The sequence below is a fragment of the Oncorhynchus tshawytscha genome, linkage group LG30, assembly GCF_018296145.1.
Source record: "Oncorhynchus tshawytscha isolate Ot180627B linkage group LG30, Otsh_v2.0, whole genome shotgun sequence".
NCBI classification, from domain to species: Eukaryota; Metazoa; Chordata; class Actinopteri; order Salmoniformes; family Salmonidae; genus Oncorhynchus; species Oncorhynchus tshawytscha.
In genome coordinates, this window is record NC_056458.1 from 12,528,475 (window position 1) to 12,543,844 (window position 15,370).

The following is a 15,370-nucleotide window of genomic DNA, read 5'->3' on the forward strand; positions in this document are numbered from 1 at the left end:
GGTTTGTGCCCATAGGCGATGTTGTTGCCGGAGATGTCTGGTGAGGATCTGCCTTACAACAGGCCTACAAGCCCTCGGTCCAGCCTCTCTCGGCCTATTGCGGACAGTCTGAGCACTGATGGAGGGATTGTGCGTTTCTGGTGTAACTCGGGCAGTTGTTGCCATCCTGTACCTGTCCCACAGATGTGATGTTCGGATCTACCAATCCTGTGCAGGTGTTGTTACACGTGGTCTGCCACTGAGAGGATGATCAGTCTCTCTGTAGCGCTGTCTTGGGCATCTCACAGTACGGACATTGCAATTTATTGCTCTGGCCACATCTGCAGTCCTCATCCCTCCTTGCAGCAGGCCTAAGGCACGTTCACACCGATGAGCAGGGACCCTGGGCATCTTTCTTTTGTTGTTTTTCAGAGTCCGTAGAAAAGCCTCTTTAGTGTCCTAAGTTTTCATAACTGTGACCTTAATTGCCTACCGTCTGTAAGCTGTTAGTGTCTTAATGACAGGTGCATGTTCATGAATTGTTTATGGTTCCTTGAACAAGCATGGAAAACAGTGTTTAAACCCTTTACAATGATTTTTACGAATTATTTTTGAACGACAGGGTCCTGAAAAAGGGACATTTATTTTTGTTTGTGTGTGCCTAGCTATCCATCTTTTTTAAATATATTTTCCTCTTCCCCTACCGCCCAATAATTGGACTAAACTAATGGCCAACAACACTACGGCATCTTTTTCCAGTATATACATTTTACAGGCACAGTATATTTTACAATAGTTATCTTTGTTTGTTTTTAATCCCACCCTTAACACATTTATTATTATTCAGTATTGCCAGGAAATGAAAGGCTGTTAGTGAAGATTCAAACTTTGAGCACATTCTTGACCTCAATTCTAGGATAAACATTGGACCAGAAGTACATTAGTGAATGTTATAATTATTTCAAAGACCCATTCGTTTAACAGGAACTTCCTTCTACTACAGACCGGAACTGTTTCTTCTTCCTCAGATTTCCATGGGGATTCCCCTGCACCGTATCAAGGACATCAGATTGATGTATGGTGTCCAGCCCTGGGGAGACTCTATGATTGACTTTGAGGGTCTGTCCACGGCCCCCTCCCCACGGGGACATGTCATCGCTGCCCGCATCACCAGTGAGAACCCTGATGAGGGTTTCAAGCCTAGCTCGGGCACGGTGCAGGAGCTGAACTTCCGCAGCAACAAGAATGTGTGGGGATACTTCAGTGTGGCCGCGGCCGGAGGCCTGCATGAGTTTGCAGACTCCCAGTTTGGCCACTGCTTCTCCTGGGGAGAGAACCGAGAGGAGGCCATCTCGTGAGTACACACACTAGGGAAAAAAATAATGTGAAGTTCATTGTGTTTTATGTGTGTTGTCAGTGAAACCCACCTCTCCTGTGTGTGTTCAGTAACATGGTGGTGGCCCTGAAGGAGTTGTCGATCAGAGGAGACTTCAGGACCACAGTGGAGTACCTCATCAAGCTGCTGGAGACTGAGAGCTTCCAGCACAACACCATCGACACAGGCTGGCTGGACAGGCTCATCTCAGAGAAGATGCAGGCAGAGCGTCCTGACACCATGCTGGGCATAGTGAGCGGGGCTCTCCACGTGGCTGACGTCAACCTGAGGAACAGTGTCTCCAACTTCCTGCACTCTCTGGAAAGGTCAACACTATTTTAAAGATTTTAAGAACACACACACACACACACACACACACACACCGTCTCACTCTCCTCTCTTCTCCTCTCTCCCCCTCTACAGAGGCCAGGTGCTGCCCGCACACACTCTTCTCAACACAGTTGATGTGGAATTGATCTATGAGGGTACTAAGTATTGTCTGAAGGTGACCCGTCAGTCCCCCAACTCCTACGTAGTCATCATGAACAGCACCTCGGCCGAGGTGGACGTCCATCGCCTCAGCGACGGGGGCCTGTTGCTCTCCTACGACGGCAGCAGCTACACCACCTACATGAAGGAGGAGGTGGACCGGTAGGATGGATGGAAGGAAAGAACGATGGACAGACAGAATACATACGTTCTTCATTTAAAGGAATGTTGAGAGGTTTGGGGTTGATTTGGGCGATGGACTAAAAGAGATTCTGTCCCCCGCCAGGTACCGCATCACCATTGGGAACAAGACGTGTGTGTTTGAGAAGGAGAACGACCCGTCCCTGCTTCGCTCTCTCTCAGCAGGGAAACTCATCCAGTACAGCGTGGAGGACGGAGGGCACGTGTTCTCTGGCCAGTGTTACGCTGAGATAGAGGTGTGTGTGTGTGTGGTGATGTAGTTGTGGCCGTGGTCACACACTCCGTTAGTGGAGCGTGCGGCCATGTCAACTGTGTGTGTAACTGTGTCAGGTGATGAAGATGGTGATGACTCTGACGGCGCTGGAGTCCGGCTGTATCCACTATGTGAAGAGGCCCGGTGCCGTGCTGGAGCCCGGCTGCGTCATCGCCAAGCTGCAGTTAGATGATCCTAGCAGGGTCCAACAGGTCAGTAAGGGACGGTGTGCCTGACACTGGGGAATTTAGCGATTTTGTTGTTGTTGTTTTTTTGGTCTAAATATGCTCCTTGTATTTTGTAATGGAAACGTGGATAGCTATACAATACGTTTTGATGCGAGACTAAAAGTATGTTGTAACGTGTGTGTCTCAGGCGGAGTTGTACCACGGGGCGCTGCCCGTCATCCAGGCGGTGGCGTTGAGAGGAGAGAAGCTCCACAGGGTCTTCCACAGCACCCTGGACCACCTTGTGCACGTCATGAATGGCTTCTGCCTGCCTGAACTCTTTTTCAGTGGGAAGGCAAGTGGTCCATTACAGCAACAATCTACAAACAAAAGATGGCAGTATTCTGTGTTGGTACGTTAATCAATATCAGTTGGTAAAATTGTGAATGTGTCTTTCCCCAGCTGAAGGAATGGGTGGAGACGCTGATGAAGACTCTCCGGGACCCCTCTCTGCCTCTGTTGGAGCTGCAGGACATTATGACCAGTGTGTCAGGCCGGATCCCCCTCGCTGTGGAGAAGTGCATCAAGAAGGAGATGGCCCAGTACGCCAGCAACATTACCTCTGTGCTCTGCCAGTTCCCCAGCCAGCAGGTACACACACACACACACACACACACACTGTATTATTCAGGTTGGTTATTGTATTATTTATGGTTCTGGAGAGTTGATATACAGAGTTCATTTAGAATACACCTGACTGATTTAGGCTGTTCTTCCAGATTGCCAACATCCTGGACAGTCATGCTGCCACTCTGAACAGGAAGTCAGAAAGAGAGGTGTTCTTCATGAACACTCAGAGCATCGTACAGCTGGTGCAGAGGTGAGTCTCTCTCTCTCAGCTTCAGGGCTTTAAATGACCTGATGATACAGTTGAAGTCGGATGTTTACATACACTTAGGTTGGAGTCATTAAAACTTGTTTTTCAACCACTCCACAGATTTCTTGTTAACAAACTATAGTTTTGGCATGTCGGTTAGGACATCTACTTTGTGCAGGACACAAGTAATTTTTCCAACAATTGTTTATAGACAGATTATTTCACTTAATTCACTGTATCACAATTCCAGTGGGTCAGAAGTTTACATACACTAAGTTGACTGTGCCTTTAAACAGCTTGGAAAATGCAAATCAATCCCAGAACAACAGCAAAGGACCTTGTGAAGATGCTGGAGGAAACGGGTACAAAAGTATCTATTTCAACAGTAAAATGAGTCCTATATCGACATAACCTGAACGGCCGCTCAGCAAGGAAGAAGCCACTGCTCCAAAACTGGCATAAAAAAGCCAGACTACGGTTTGCAACTGTACATGGGGACAAAGATCATACTTTTTGGAGAAATGTTCTCTGGTCTGATGAAACAAAAATAGAACTATTTGACCATAATGACCATCGTTATGATTGGAGAAAAAAGGGAAGGCTTGCCAGTTGAAGAACACCATCCCAACCGTGAAGCATGGGGGTGGCAGCCACATATTATGGGGGTGCTTTGCTACAGGAGGGACTGGTGCACTTCACAAAATAGATGGCATCATGAGGCAGGAAAAGTATGTAGATATATATTTAAGCAACATCTCAAGACATCAGTCAGGAAGTTAAAGCTTGGTTCAATGGGTCTTCCAAATGAACAATGACCCCAAGCATACTTCAAAAGTTGCGGCAAAATGGCTTAAGGACAACAAAGTCAAGGTATTGGAGTGGCCATCACAAAGCCCTGACCTCAATCCTATAGAACATTTGTGGGCAGAACTGAAAAAGCGTGTGTGAGCAAGGAGGTCTACAAACCTGACTCAGTTACACCAGCTCTGTCAGGAGGAATGGGCCAAAATTCACCCAACTTATTGTGGGAAGCTTGTGGAAGGCTACCCAAAATGTTTGACCCAAGTTAATAAATTTAAAGGCAATGCTACACTCAATTAATATTGGTATGTAAACTTCTTACCCACTGGGAATGTGATGAAAGAAGTAAAAGCTGAAATAAATAATTCTCTCTACTATTATTTTGATATTTCAGATTCTTAAAATAAAGTGGTGATCCTAACTGCCCAAAGACAGGGAATTTTTACTAGGATTAAATGTCAGGAATTGTGAAAAACTGAGTTTAAATGTATTTGGCTAAGGTAAACTTCTGACTTCAACTGTACCTAGCAACCCATACACACACAAACATGATTCTAAAGACACGTACTGTATTCATACTGATATGGTCTGTCACTGACCATGCCATTTTGTCTCTCTGCCCAGGTACCGCAGTGGCATCCGTGGTCACATGAAGGCCGTGGTGATGGACCTGCTTAGGCAGTACCTCAAAGTAGAGGTCCAGTTCCAGAATGGTGAGGAACATTGGACTCTACTTCTAACATTAACAGGCTATGTAAAGCAATGGGTTTTCCTGGGTTGGTATAGGGGAAATGGAAAGGATTAGCCTTTGATTAGTCCTGCCGGTCTTTGATTTATGAATAGAATTCAATGGTCTCCTCTCAGGACTGCACTTGCTCTATTTGTCCACATGAGGGTACTGTTACACAACAAACCTTTAATTTGCACCTTCCTTTGAGCTCCGGTTGATTTGATTTCTCCTCTGAATCGTGTGTGTGTGTGTGTGTGTGATTCCAGGACACTACGACAAGTGTGTGTTCACACTGCGTGAGGAGAACAAGGGCGACATGGCCAACGTGTTAAACTACATCTTCTCACACGCCCAGGTCACCAAGAAGAACCTCCTGGTCACCATGCTCATTGTAAGTCCTTCCCTCTTTAGAAATACATTTGTCATGTGTGTTAGACAGAGTTGACTGTGTTCTCCCTGTGTGTAGGACCAGCTGTGTGGTCGTGACCCCACCCTGACTGACGAGCTGATGGCCATTCTGACAGAGCTCACCCAGCTCAGCAAGACCACCAACGCCAAGGTGGCACTGCGTGCCCGCCAGGTCCGTAGCGCATCACTTCCTGTCTCTCAATGTTCTCTTGTTTTTGATTGGCCAGGGTTAGTGTTGTCATCTTCTCACTCCCCTCCGTCTCCTCCTCAGGTGCTGATCGCCTCCCACCTCCCCTCCTACGAGCTCCGTCACAACCAGGTGGAGTCCATCTTCCTCTCTGCCATCGACATGTACGGGCACCAGTTCTGCATCGAGAACCTGCAGGTAGGGACCATGGCCGTTGTTGACTTTTTACTGCCATTGCTGGAGGCCATTCAGACACTCAAAGAAGTAGAAAACGTTTCGAACCAAATTGTATTAGCCACATACACATATTTAACAGATGTTATTGCGGTGTAGCGAAATGCTTGTGATCCCAGCTCCAACAATACACACAAAGCAAATGTAAAAGAATGGAATTAATAAATAAATAAATAAATATTAGGACGAGCAATGTTGGAGTGGCGTTGACTAAAATACAGTAGAATAGAATAAAGGGGCATCCCGGGAGGCTCCGTGGTGTAAGGCACAGCGTCGCAGTGCTATCTGTGCCACTAGAGATTCTGGGTTCGAGTCCAGGCACTGTTGCAGCCGGCCGCGAGCACAGGAGACCCATGGAGCGGCGCACAATTGGCCCAGGGTCATCCGGGCACATTGCATGCTGACACGGTCGTCAGGTGTACGATGATTCCTGCGACACATTGGTGCGGCTGGCTTCCGGGTTAAGCGAGCAGTGTGTCAAGAAGCAGTACGCCTTGGTTGGGTTGTGTTTCGGAGGACGCACGGCTCTCAACCTTCGCCTCTCCCGAGTCCGTACAGGAGTTGCAGCGATGGGACAAGACTGTAACTACTAATTGGATATCACGAAATAGGGGAAAACAAAAATTAAGAGTAGAATACAGTATATACATATGAAATGAGTAAAGCAGTATGTAAACATTATTAAAATGACTAGTGTTCCATTATTAAAGTGGCCAGTGATTCCATGTCTAAGTATATAGGGCAGCAGCCTCTAAGGTGCAGGGTTGAGTAACCGGGTGGTGGCTGGCTAGTGATGGCTATTTGACAGTGGAATGAGGTCACAATGATATTTCTCTGGACTTTCATGATTCTGAATCCTCTCTCCTTTTGCAGAAACTGATCCTGTCCGAGACGTCCATCTTTGATGTGCTGCCTAACTTCTTCTACCACAGTAACCAGGTGGTCAGGATGGCTGCCCTGGAGGTGAGAGGAAGGAGCCGGTGTTTTTTTGTGTTCAAAGTCACAATAGCTGGTTGCCCAGGCAATTGAACAGCTTTTGACACTGTACAAAGAGTGATATTTCATGGTTAAGGGAACAGTCCTCTACTGTCTCCAGATCTCTGCCCTGTTAGAACTCTCATGTGTTCCCCATCCCAGGTGTACGTACGTAGAGCCTACATCGCCTACGAGCTCAACAGCGTCCAGCACAGACAGCTAAAGGACAACACCTGCATCGTAGAATTCCAGTTCATGCTGCCTACCTCCCACCCCAACAGGTACACACACACACACACGCTCTGCTGCATGGTACCGTGGTGGAGATGTGGTGTTGCTCCTATATATACTGGTCTAGGGCCAGTTGTTATTCTAAGCTGATAATGCTTAATAGCAGGACTGGAGTAGGGAGGCTTGATCTATAGTCAGGTGTCTTATTAGGGGAAGGGGGTGGTCCTATAAGAGAGATGAGAGCTAACAGAGACAAGGGTGTGTAAGGTTCTGTGTAAGGACAGTACTGTCTTTCATTATCTCCTGAAGGGTCCAGTTCTCATCCATGGTAACATGGTTACTTTATCCCCCCACCACTGTTCACCCCCTGAAAAATACTCCTTGTTTGCAAAAGCAGGTATTCTGTGAGAGTACAAATACTTTCCCTGGTTTACCAAGAATGTGTGAGTGGAAACTATCTAGTCTCCTGTCGGCAAAGTCCCACTTTTGTTGATCTCTCTCTGGTCTGTCCTCTGGATGACTGCAAGATTGTTTTCAACTTTCTGAAGATCGGTCACATCTATTTCAGTAACACACAAGCAGAGAGAAACTCTGGACTTGTACTGCACATGGGCAATTCAACAGTAACCAAGTGGTGCTGAGACTTTGATTTTTCACTTTGAAGTGTATGTCCAACAAAAACCATTGATTTGCAAAGTTAAACCATTGACTGCTGTGCTCCGATTGTTGCATGCGACCGGTTTATCCCGTTTAAAATGTTTAACCCATTTGCATTAACCAGGCTTGATTGGCTTCCTCATTGGAACACAGCATGTCCCCCCCACCTCAGGACTGAACCAATACCAAAGAATAGACCTCTAGGAAGGCATAGAACTATTGTGGAATTTTTCGAGGAGCTGTCATATAGAGTGTAATGTGGGGGTTTGAGACAGTGCATGTGATGTATGACAGTGCCTAAAGGTGTCACCATGGACGTCTTGTTAGAAAAGGGCCGTGCTCTGACGCTCTTCCAGGCCCTTTGTACTGCCACTTGTTAGTTCATGAAGCCCTTGAGAAGGCAACAAGAAGCCCGACTTCACGAGACATTTTGATTTATTAGGTTGTCGAGAACAAACAAAAAATGTACCACATGAGGCAGCAGGAAGTCGAATCCATAATGTGTAGTCTCAAGCTTTTTTTGAATGATTCACACTCTTCTGAGTGCTTCCTCCTCCTGATGTCTGCGTAACTAACCAGTCAGTGTTGTCTGATTGCAGAGGTAACATCCCAACTCTAAACAGGTACAGTACACTTTCTTCTTATTGCAGCCATTATGTAGACCTGTAGAAGCTGTAGACTAGAAGGCGGCGTAGTCAACCGATCATCTATTGGAAATGTAACTGAACGCCGTAATGCCAGCTGCATTTTGTTTAAAGCGTATGTTGTGGCAAGACAAGGTAACATTGGGCATTGGACTATGCTGCTTGTTAAGTGTTACTAGTTATCCCATAAATGAATCAGATGTTTAACATTGGAGCTGAACCTGGTTATGGGTGATGTATTAAATGAATGGCTACAGCACGGCATAATGCAGCGTACTGGGAAGACTGAGTGTCTGTCTGTATATTTCTGTGTGTGTGTAGGTGTGTAGAGTGCATTCGGAAAGTATTCAGACCACTATTTCTTCTACATTTTTGTTATGTTACAGCTTTATTCCAAAAATGTATTAAATTGTTGTTTTTCCCTCATCAATCTAGACACAATACCCCATAATGGCAAAGCAAAAACTGTTTTTTAGGGAATTTTGCTAACAACTAAATCACATTTACATAAGTATTCAGACCCTTTACTCAGTACTTTGTTGAAGCACCTTTGGCAGTGATTACAGCCTCTACTCTTCTTGGGTATGAAGCTACAAGCTTGGCACACCTGTATTTGGGGAGTTTATCCCATTCTTCTCTGCAGATCCTCTCAAGCTCTGTCAGGTTGGATGGGGAGCATCGCTGCACAGGTATTTTCAGGTCTCTCCAGAGATGTTCGATTGGGTTCAAGTCCGTGCTCTGGCTGGGCCACTCAAGGACATTCAGAGACTCGTCCCAAAGTCACTCCTGCGTTGTCTTGGCTGTGTGCTTAGGGTCATTGTCCTGTTGGAAGGTGAATCTTTGCCCCCATCTGAGGTCCTGAGCACTCTGGAGCAGGTTCATCTTTCCCTCGATCCTGACTAGTCTCCCAGTCCCTGCTGCTGAAAAACATCCACACAGCATGATGCTGCCACCACCATGCTTCACTGTAGTGATGGTGCCAGGTTTCCTGCACATGTGACGCTTGGCATTCAGGCCAAAGAGTTAAATCTTTGTTTCATCAGACCAGAGAATCTTATTTCTCATGGTCTGAGTCTTTTAGGTGCCTTTTAGCAAACTCCAAGCGGGCTGTCATGTGCCTTTTATTGAGGAGTGGCTTCCGTCTGGCCACTCTACCATAAAGGCCTGATTGGTGGAGTGCTGCAGAGATGGTTGTCCTTCTGAGGGTTCTCCCATCTCCACAGAGGAACTCTGGAGCTCTGTCGGAGTGACCATTGGGTTCTTGGTCACCTTTCTGACCAAGGACCTTCTCCCCGATTGCTCAGTTTGGCCGGGCGGCCAGCTCTAGGAAGAGTCTTGTGTAACCGATGTGAAATGGCTAGCTAGTTAGTGGTGGTGTGTGCTAATAGCTTTTCAATCGGTGACTTTACTCTCTCTGAGACCTTGAAGTAGTTGTTCCCCTTCCTTGCTCTGCAAGGGCCGCGGCTTTTGTGGCGCGATGGGTAACGATGCTTTGTGGGTGGCTGTTGTTGATGTGTGCAGAGGGTCCCTGGTTCTAGCCCGGGTTGGGGCGAGGGGACGGACGGAAGCTATACTGTTACACTTGGTCGTACTAAACTTCTTTCATTTAAGAATAATGGAGGCCACTGTGTTCTTGGGGACCTTCAATGCTGCAAGCATGTTTTGGTATCCTTCCTCAGATCTGTGCCTCGACACAATCATGTCTCGGAGCTCTACGGACAATTCCTTTGACCTCCTGGCTTGGTTTTTGCTCTGACATGCACTGTCAACTGTGTGACATTTGCAAGCATTTCTCTACACTCGCAATAATATCTGCTAACCATGTGTGTGTGACGATAAAATATGATTTGATAGAGAGGTGTGTCTGTGTGCCTTTCCAAATCATGTCCAATCAATTGAATTTACCACAGGTGGACTCCAATCAAGTTGTAGAAACATCTCAAGGATAATCAATGGAAACAGGATGCACCTGAGCTCAATTTCGAGTCTCATAGCAAAGGGTCTGAATACTTATATAAATAATGTATTTCTGTTTAAAAAAAAAAAAAAAGTTTATCATTATGGAGTATTGTGTGTAGATTGAACATTTTTAATGTAATCAATTTTAGAATAAGGCTACAACTTAACAAAATGTGGAATAGGGGAAGGGGTCTGAATACTTTCAGAATGCACTGTGTACTTACTGTGTCTCTATTACGCTTCTCTGGAATTGGGGAGTCAAAAGATGTAGTACGTTACTAGAATATTCTGTGACAATGTTCTCAAATATTTCTGTTTGAGGTGTCCTGTTTTGCCTTGTGCTAGCTGTGCTCTGAATGTGCTGCTTGCTGCTGTCCTGTCCTCTCAGGAGACTGTCTTCCCAGCCCCTGCCCCGTCTTCGCACTCGGGACATTAAGCCTGTGTCTGTGGACAGTAACAAACAGGACCCTAAAGCACAGGATGATAAAACAAAGGATGATGCTAAAACGGAGGAGAATAAACCTCCAGATACGGATGACTCTGTGGACAGGTTGGGCCCCATAGAGACTCTAGGCTATATAGCATTCTGTGGGCTAACTCAATGGGCTAACTTCTGGGCCTCTCTAAAAGAGGACTTGGCCTCTGTGTGGATGGGAGAGGAGGACCTCTGAATACTAAAAACACCTGGTGGAACCATGGGTCTTTCTACTATGAATTTGGCCAGGGGAAACTGTACAATGCTTCCATGTTCACTAACATTATGCCGATATCTGCTCTTCTATCACGTAATCTACCTCCTTAGCATTTAAATACTGCTGCTGGGCACTCCGTGTGTAGTACATCCAGATCTAGAAGATGCGTATTTATTTATTTTTTCGGATCCTGGTTCTCTGTGAGAACACGGCTATATTAGTGTTAGTATGGAAGTGAATGAGGAGTCAGAATATTCCTTCTGTCCCAGCAGCTGATCACAGATATAATATATACTGCTGTGGGATAGAACTGGTTGGTGAGGGGGCTCTTTTAAGGTGAACTCTCCTATGGGTCAGAGATGGGCTCTGCCCTGCTCCCTGCTCTGGCCCAGCTCTGGGCTAGTGAGTGAATGTGTGTGCTGCAGGACCCCGGTCTAATGGCTGTCTGTTGTTGCCCCAGGATGTCGTTCTCATCCAACCTGAACCACTACGGCATGGTCCACGTGGGCAGTGTGAGTGACGTCCTCCTGGACACCTCTTTCACCCCACCCTGCCAGCGCATGGGAGCCATGGTCTCCTTCCGTTCCTTCCAGGAGTTCACCAGGTGAGGGCTCTCTGACCTTTTCAAAATCATTACATTATGACTGATTATTTTCCCACATTGGGATATGGTGTTATTGAATTGGAGCTGTAATACTGAGATATTACCTTAAGTGTGTGTGTGTGTGTGGTGTCTAACCGTGATCCTTTCCTCTCCACCAGGAACATTAAAGACGTGATGAGCTGCTTCTGTGACTCTCCTCCTCCCAGCCCCACCTTCCCAGAGGGAGGGAACCCAGTGCTCTATGGAGAAGAGGACACCAAGGTCAGTACTGGGTGCTAGTACTGATTCTGATGTGTATTGTAACACAACAGAGTATTGTGACTGAGAGAGCCCTTTGTTCAATGCATGGCATCAACGTAGCATGACCTTCCTGTTCTTCGTATAGTCGCAATAGATACTTTCTCTCTGAATGATATGACTTATGTTTTGCCTGCATGCGTCTTGTGACCCAGAGTATCCAAGACGAGCCCATTCACATCCTCAACGTGGCCATCAAGACTGACAGTGACATCGATGACGACGGCCTGGCCGCCATGTTCCGGGAGTTCACCCAGACAAAGGTCAGATGTTTAGGATGAGCCTTTCAGGAAGTACGCCTGGACACCTCAGTCGCTCACACTTTCTCTTCCTGTGTCGTCCTCCCCCAGAAATCCCTGCTGTTTGAACATGGCATCCGCAGGCTGACCTTCCTGGTAGCTCAGAAGGTGAGCACTAGGACTCCCACTTCCCTACTCTGCCCTCTGTTCTCTAACCTACTCTTCCAATCACTGTCACTGATCTTATCTTAATCACAATGATGCACGTTGACTCCAGAGACATCCAGACGGAACGAGAGAGTCGCGCGATTCATTTGGAATGGCCTGTAATTTGACCGTCATTTGTATCTCAAATTTGGCTGTTTTGCTTGCTCCTCTGTCTCTTCTCTCTCTTCTCTCTCTGTCTCCTTCTGTCCCTCTGTATCCATGTCTTGCCTTTGCTGTGGGGTTTGTGCTGACAGGATTTCAGGAAGGCAGTCAACTGTGAGGTGGACCAGAGGTTTCATGTGAGTAGTGGGAAGATGTGGATGATAACTGTGGAACAGTACAGTTTGTCTTCCTGTATTGTCAACTCTTTCCCTGGACCACACCAAGTAGCTTTTCGTTGGATTCAGGCAGATAATGACGGCATTTGAGACTAAAGACATTTGGGTAAATGCCAGGTTCCCTTCTCTCTCCCTGCGTCAGCCCTTTGAATGCTGCCCTTTCTTTTGACAAGAGAAGAACAGGCTCTGATGAGGGCTAATCACTGCCATTGGTGAGGTCCTCCTCCATATGTGGGTTTGTGTCTCATACAGTAGAGACTCAGTCCCTCTGAATAGCCCGTCCTCTTCAGACCACACAGACCCGTGTATTCACACACGATAATTCCTGTATTCGCTGTTATACTAACACCAAATCAGTCCTATATACAGGCTTGTAAGTGGGCATTAGTGCCCCAGACTAATACACAACTGTCCTGTTATTATATACCGATTGAGTTGATGAGTGTGTTTGCAATTAGTCCGGTATTGTTTGGCCAAGTGGGGTGCGATCCTCAAAGCCAAACCTGACAATCAGGCTTCTAGCTAGAGCGTTCAGAAATACAAATCACTCCCTGTGAAAAGAGAATGTTTTATTCATTAGATTAGCTGTCGCTGCTCTCCTGTTTCCTGTTGCTGTCTGTCATTATGGGAAAAGGCTGTTTGGGAGAATACACGGTAATTCCACCCTCAGACACCAGCACAAATGGGAAGAGATCGGGGCTGTTGAATGTTAAACGGGCTCTTCCTGATCACAGGCCGATGCCATATAGTGTTCCTCCTCACTGGCACAGCAGTTCACCATAGCGCTCCTCACAGCTCATTAAGGGGGAAAATGTAGAACTGTAGAAGGAAATGGAGCCACTTAGTGAGGTTAGAAGGTCATTCATTCTATGCTCTAGAGGTCAGGTCTATTTTCAGTCTAGCTGGTTCTGTAACTTAGTTGCAATAGAGCAGGGATTCTTGAAATCCTGGACTCAAAGCCCTAACTCTCTCTGTCTGTATTAACCAGGAGAACTGGTAGGTTGACAACGTGTGTTCTTCACAGCATGTGGATCTGTTTGTGTAACTGTACTCTCCTCTTCTCTCCTCTCCTGTCCGTCTCTCACACAGAGAGAGTTCCCCAAGTTCTTCACCTTCCGGTCCAGAGACAAGGTGAGTGTCTTCTGTGTGTCAATCTGAACATTGACTTTATGAGTGACCATAAAACAACAGCTAATGGTCTGCTCAGTGGTAGTGGTCAATGAACAGGTTCAATCCATCTCAAAAAGATAAGGGAATTCATATTTGAAGTGCTAACACAGACTGAATATATAACTTGGATGGAAGATGAGCCCGAGTGACCATGCTTCTCAATGTGTAGACTAGAGTTACAGCGGAAGAGCTAAGCAAGTGTCAGTTTCACATCATGGCAACAATAGAGGTGAGGCAATTTGAATAAGATGGTTGCAGAAAAAGTACCTTTCCTCTTTCCTTGCTCACCCCTTAGTTGGCACTGAAAGTCACTCCATTATGATCAATGATGGCTCTTCCCCTGCCTAGGCCCCTGATAGTCTCACTACAATGGCACCACCAAAGCTCATTACCGTAATTAACTATTTAATTATGTCCCCCATTTAAGAGAAATGACACCCATTAGCAGGCTGCGATTGCTTTTGATTTCATTTACTTAATGCAGTGTATGGCTGGCGGGCACCCTCTAGTCTCATACAAACCCAATGCTCCTGAAACAGCCAATTGGATGATGGTAGGCCTTGAGGAAAATGCATTCTCATTCCTTGAACCCTCAATTGGTTGGTGTGACAGTATCTTGCTGTGTGTGACGGTGTCTTGCTGTATAACTGATTGTCCCCCTGTGTGTCTAGTTTGAGGAGGACAGGATCTACCGTCACTTGGAGCCGGCGCTGGCCTTCCAGCTGGAGCTGAACCGCATGCGTAACTTTGCCCTGACCGCCATCCCCTGTGCCAACCACAAGATGCACCTGTACCTGGGCGCTGCCCGCGTGGAGGTGGGAACAGAGGTCACCGACTACCGCTTCTTTGTCCGGGCCATCATCCGTCACTCAGACCTGGTCACCAAGGTGAGGGCGATAGTGATACACGACGTGTGTGTGTGTGTGTGATTAATACACCTGTTCAGTTTGTGTGTACGTGAAAACGTGCCCCTCTCTGACCTCTGCTCCCGTCCTGTGTCTTATCTCCAGGAGGCGTCTTTTGAGTACCTCCACAACGAGGCAGAGCGTCTGCTGCTGGAGGCCATGGACGAGCTGGAGGTGGCCTTCAACAACACCACCGTACGCACCGACTGCAACCACATCTTCCTCAACTTTGTCCCCACCGTCATCATGGACCCCTCCAAGGTCAGTGGCAGCACACCCAAGACCTGTACATACACTGTACACGTTTACATTGTCTTTATCCATGTTCGTTCACTGTACATGTAGTGATGCGTTTTGGTGCTGTGTGTGTGTGTGTGTGTGTGTGTGTGTTTTTTTATATGCTTCATTCGTAACCTCTGTGTGCACATGCTCAGATCGAGGAGTCTGTGCGCTCCATGGTGATGCGTTACGGCAGTAGGCTGTGGAAGCTCCGGGTGCTCCAGGCTGAGCTGAAGATCAACATCCGGCTGACGCCCACGGGCAAACAGATCCCCATCCGCCTGTTCCTCACCAACGAGTCAGGCTACTACCTGGACATCAGCCTGTACAAGGAGGTCACCGACTCCCGTACGGGACAGTTGGGGCCTAAAGACCGACAGGTGGGGCACTCGCACGTCTTTCATCCCCCACGGCCCACACTCCCAAGCAATCACAGGCAGGGGAAACAGCCTCACACTGAACCCTCAGCTCC

General features: G+C 47.0%; 1 protein-coding gene across 11 annotated transcripts in view; it reads left to right on the plus strand.

The window, feature by feature from the left end:
• LOC112250283 (acetyl-CoA carboxylase) overlaps positions 1 to 15,370 on the plus strand; it is a 45,921-nt gene that overhangs the window by 12,055 nt on the left and 18,496 nt on the right. For 3 of the 11 annotated variants that reach the window (XM_042309378.1, XM_042309379.1, XM_042309380.1), the window contains exons 11-35: positions 1,008 to 1,333; positions 1,426 to 1,680; positions 1,778 to 2,005; positions 2,130 to 2,280; positions 2,375 to 2,509; positions 2,673 to 2,819; positions 2,927 to 3,115; positions 3,244 to 3,344; positions 4,767 to 4,855; positions 5,139 to 5,263; positions 5,339 to 5,452; positions 5,552 to 5,665; positions 6,575 to 6,664; positions 6,839 to 6,957; positions 8,164 to 8,187; positions 10,556 to 10,717; positions 11,320 to 11,463; positions 11,622 to 11,724; positions 11,916 to 12,023; positions 12,111 to 12,167; positions 12,461 to 12,505; positions 13,634 to 13,675; positions 14,386 to 14,601; positions 14,725 to 14,880; positions 15,054 to 15,278. In XM_042309378.1, coding sequence (XP_042165312.1) covers positions 1,008 to 1,333; positions 1,426 to 1,680; positions 1,778 to 2,005; positions 2,130 to 2,280; positions 2,375 to 2,509; positions 2,673 to 2,819; positions 2,927 to 3,115; positions 3,244 to 3,344; positions 4,767 to 4,855; positions 5,139 to 5,263; positions 5,339 to 5,452; positions 5,552 to 5,665; positions 6,575 to 6,664; positions 6,839 to 6,957; positions 8,164 to 8,187; positions 10,556 to 10,717; positions 11,320 to 11,463; positions 11,622 to 11,724; positions 11,916 to 12,023; positions 12,111 to 12,167; positions 12,461 to 12,505; positions 13,634 to 13,675; positions 14,386 to 14,601; positions 14,725 to 14,880; positions 15,054 to 15,278 — 3,465 coding nt within the window. The remainder of the gene's footprint in view (positions 1 to 1,007; positions 1,334 to 1,425; positions 1,681 to 1,777; positions 2,006 to 2,129; positions 2,281 to 2,374; positions 2,510 to 2,672; positions 2,820 to 2,926; positions 3,116 to 3,243; positions 3,345 to 4,766; positions 4,856 to 5,138; positions 5,264 to 5,338; positions 5,453 to 5,551; positions 5,666 to 6,574; positions 6,665 to 6,838; positions 6,958 to 8,163; positions 8,188 to 10,555; positions 10,718 to 11,319; positions 11,464 to 11,621; positions 11,725 to 11,915; positions 12,024 to 12,110; positions 12,168 to 12,460; positions 12,506 to 13,633; positions 13,676 to 14,385; positions 14,602 to 14,724; positions 14,881 to 15,053; positions 15,279 to 15,370) is intronic. The other 8 variants (XM_042309382.1, XM_024420312.2, XM_042309385.1 and 5 more) reach the window with 5 other exon arrangements.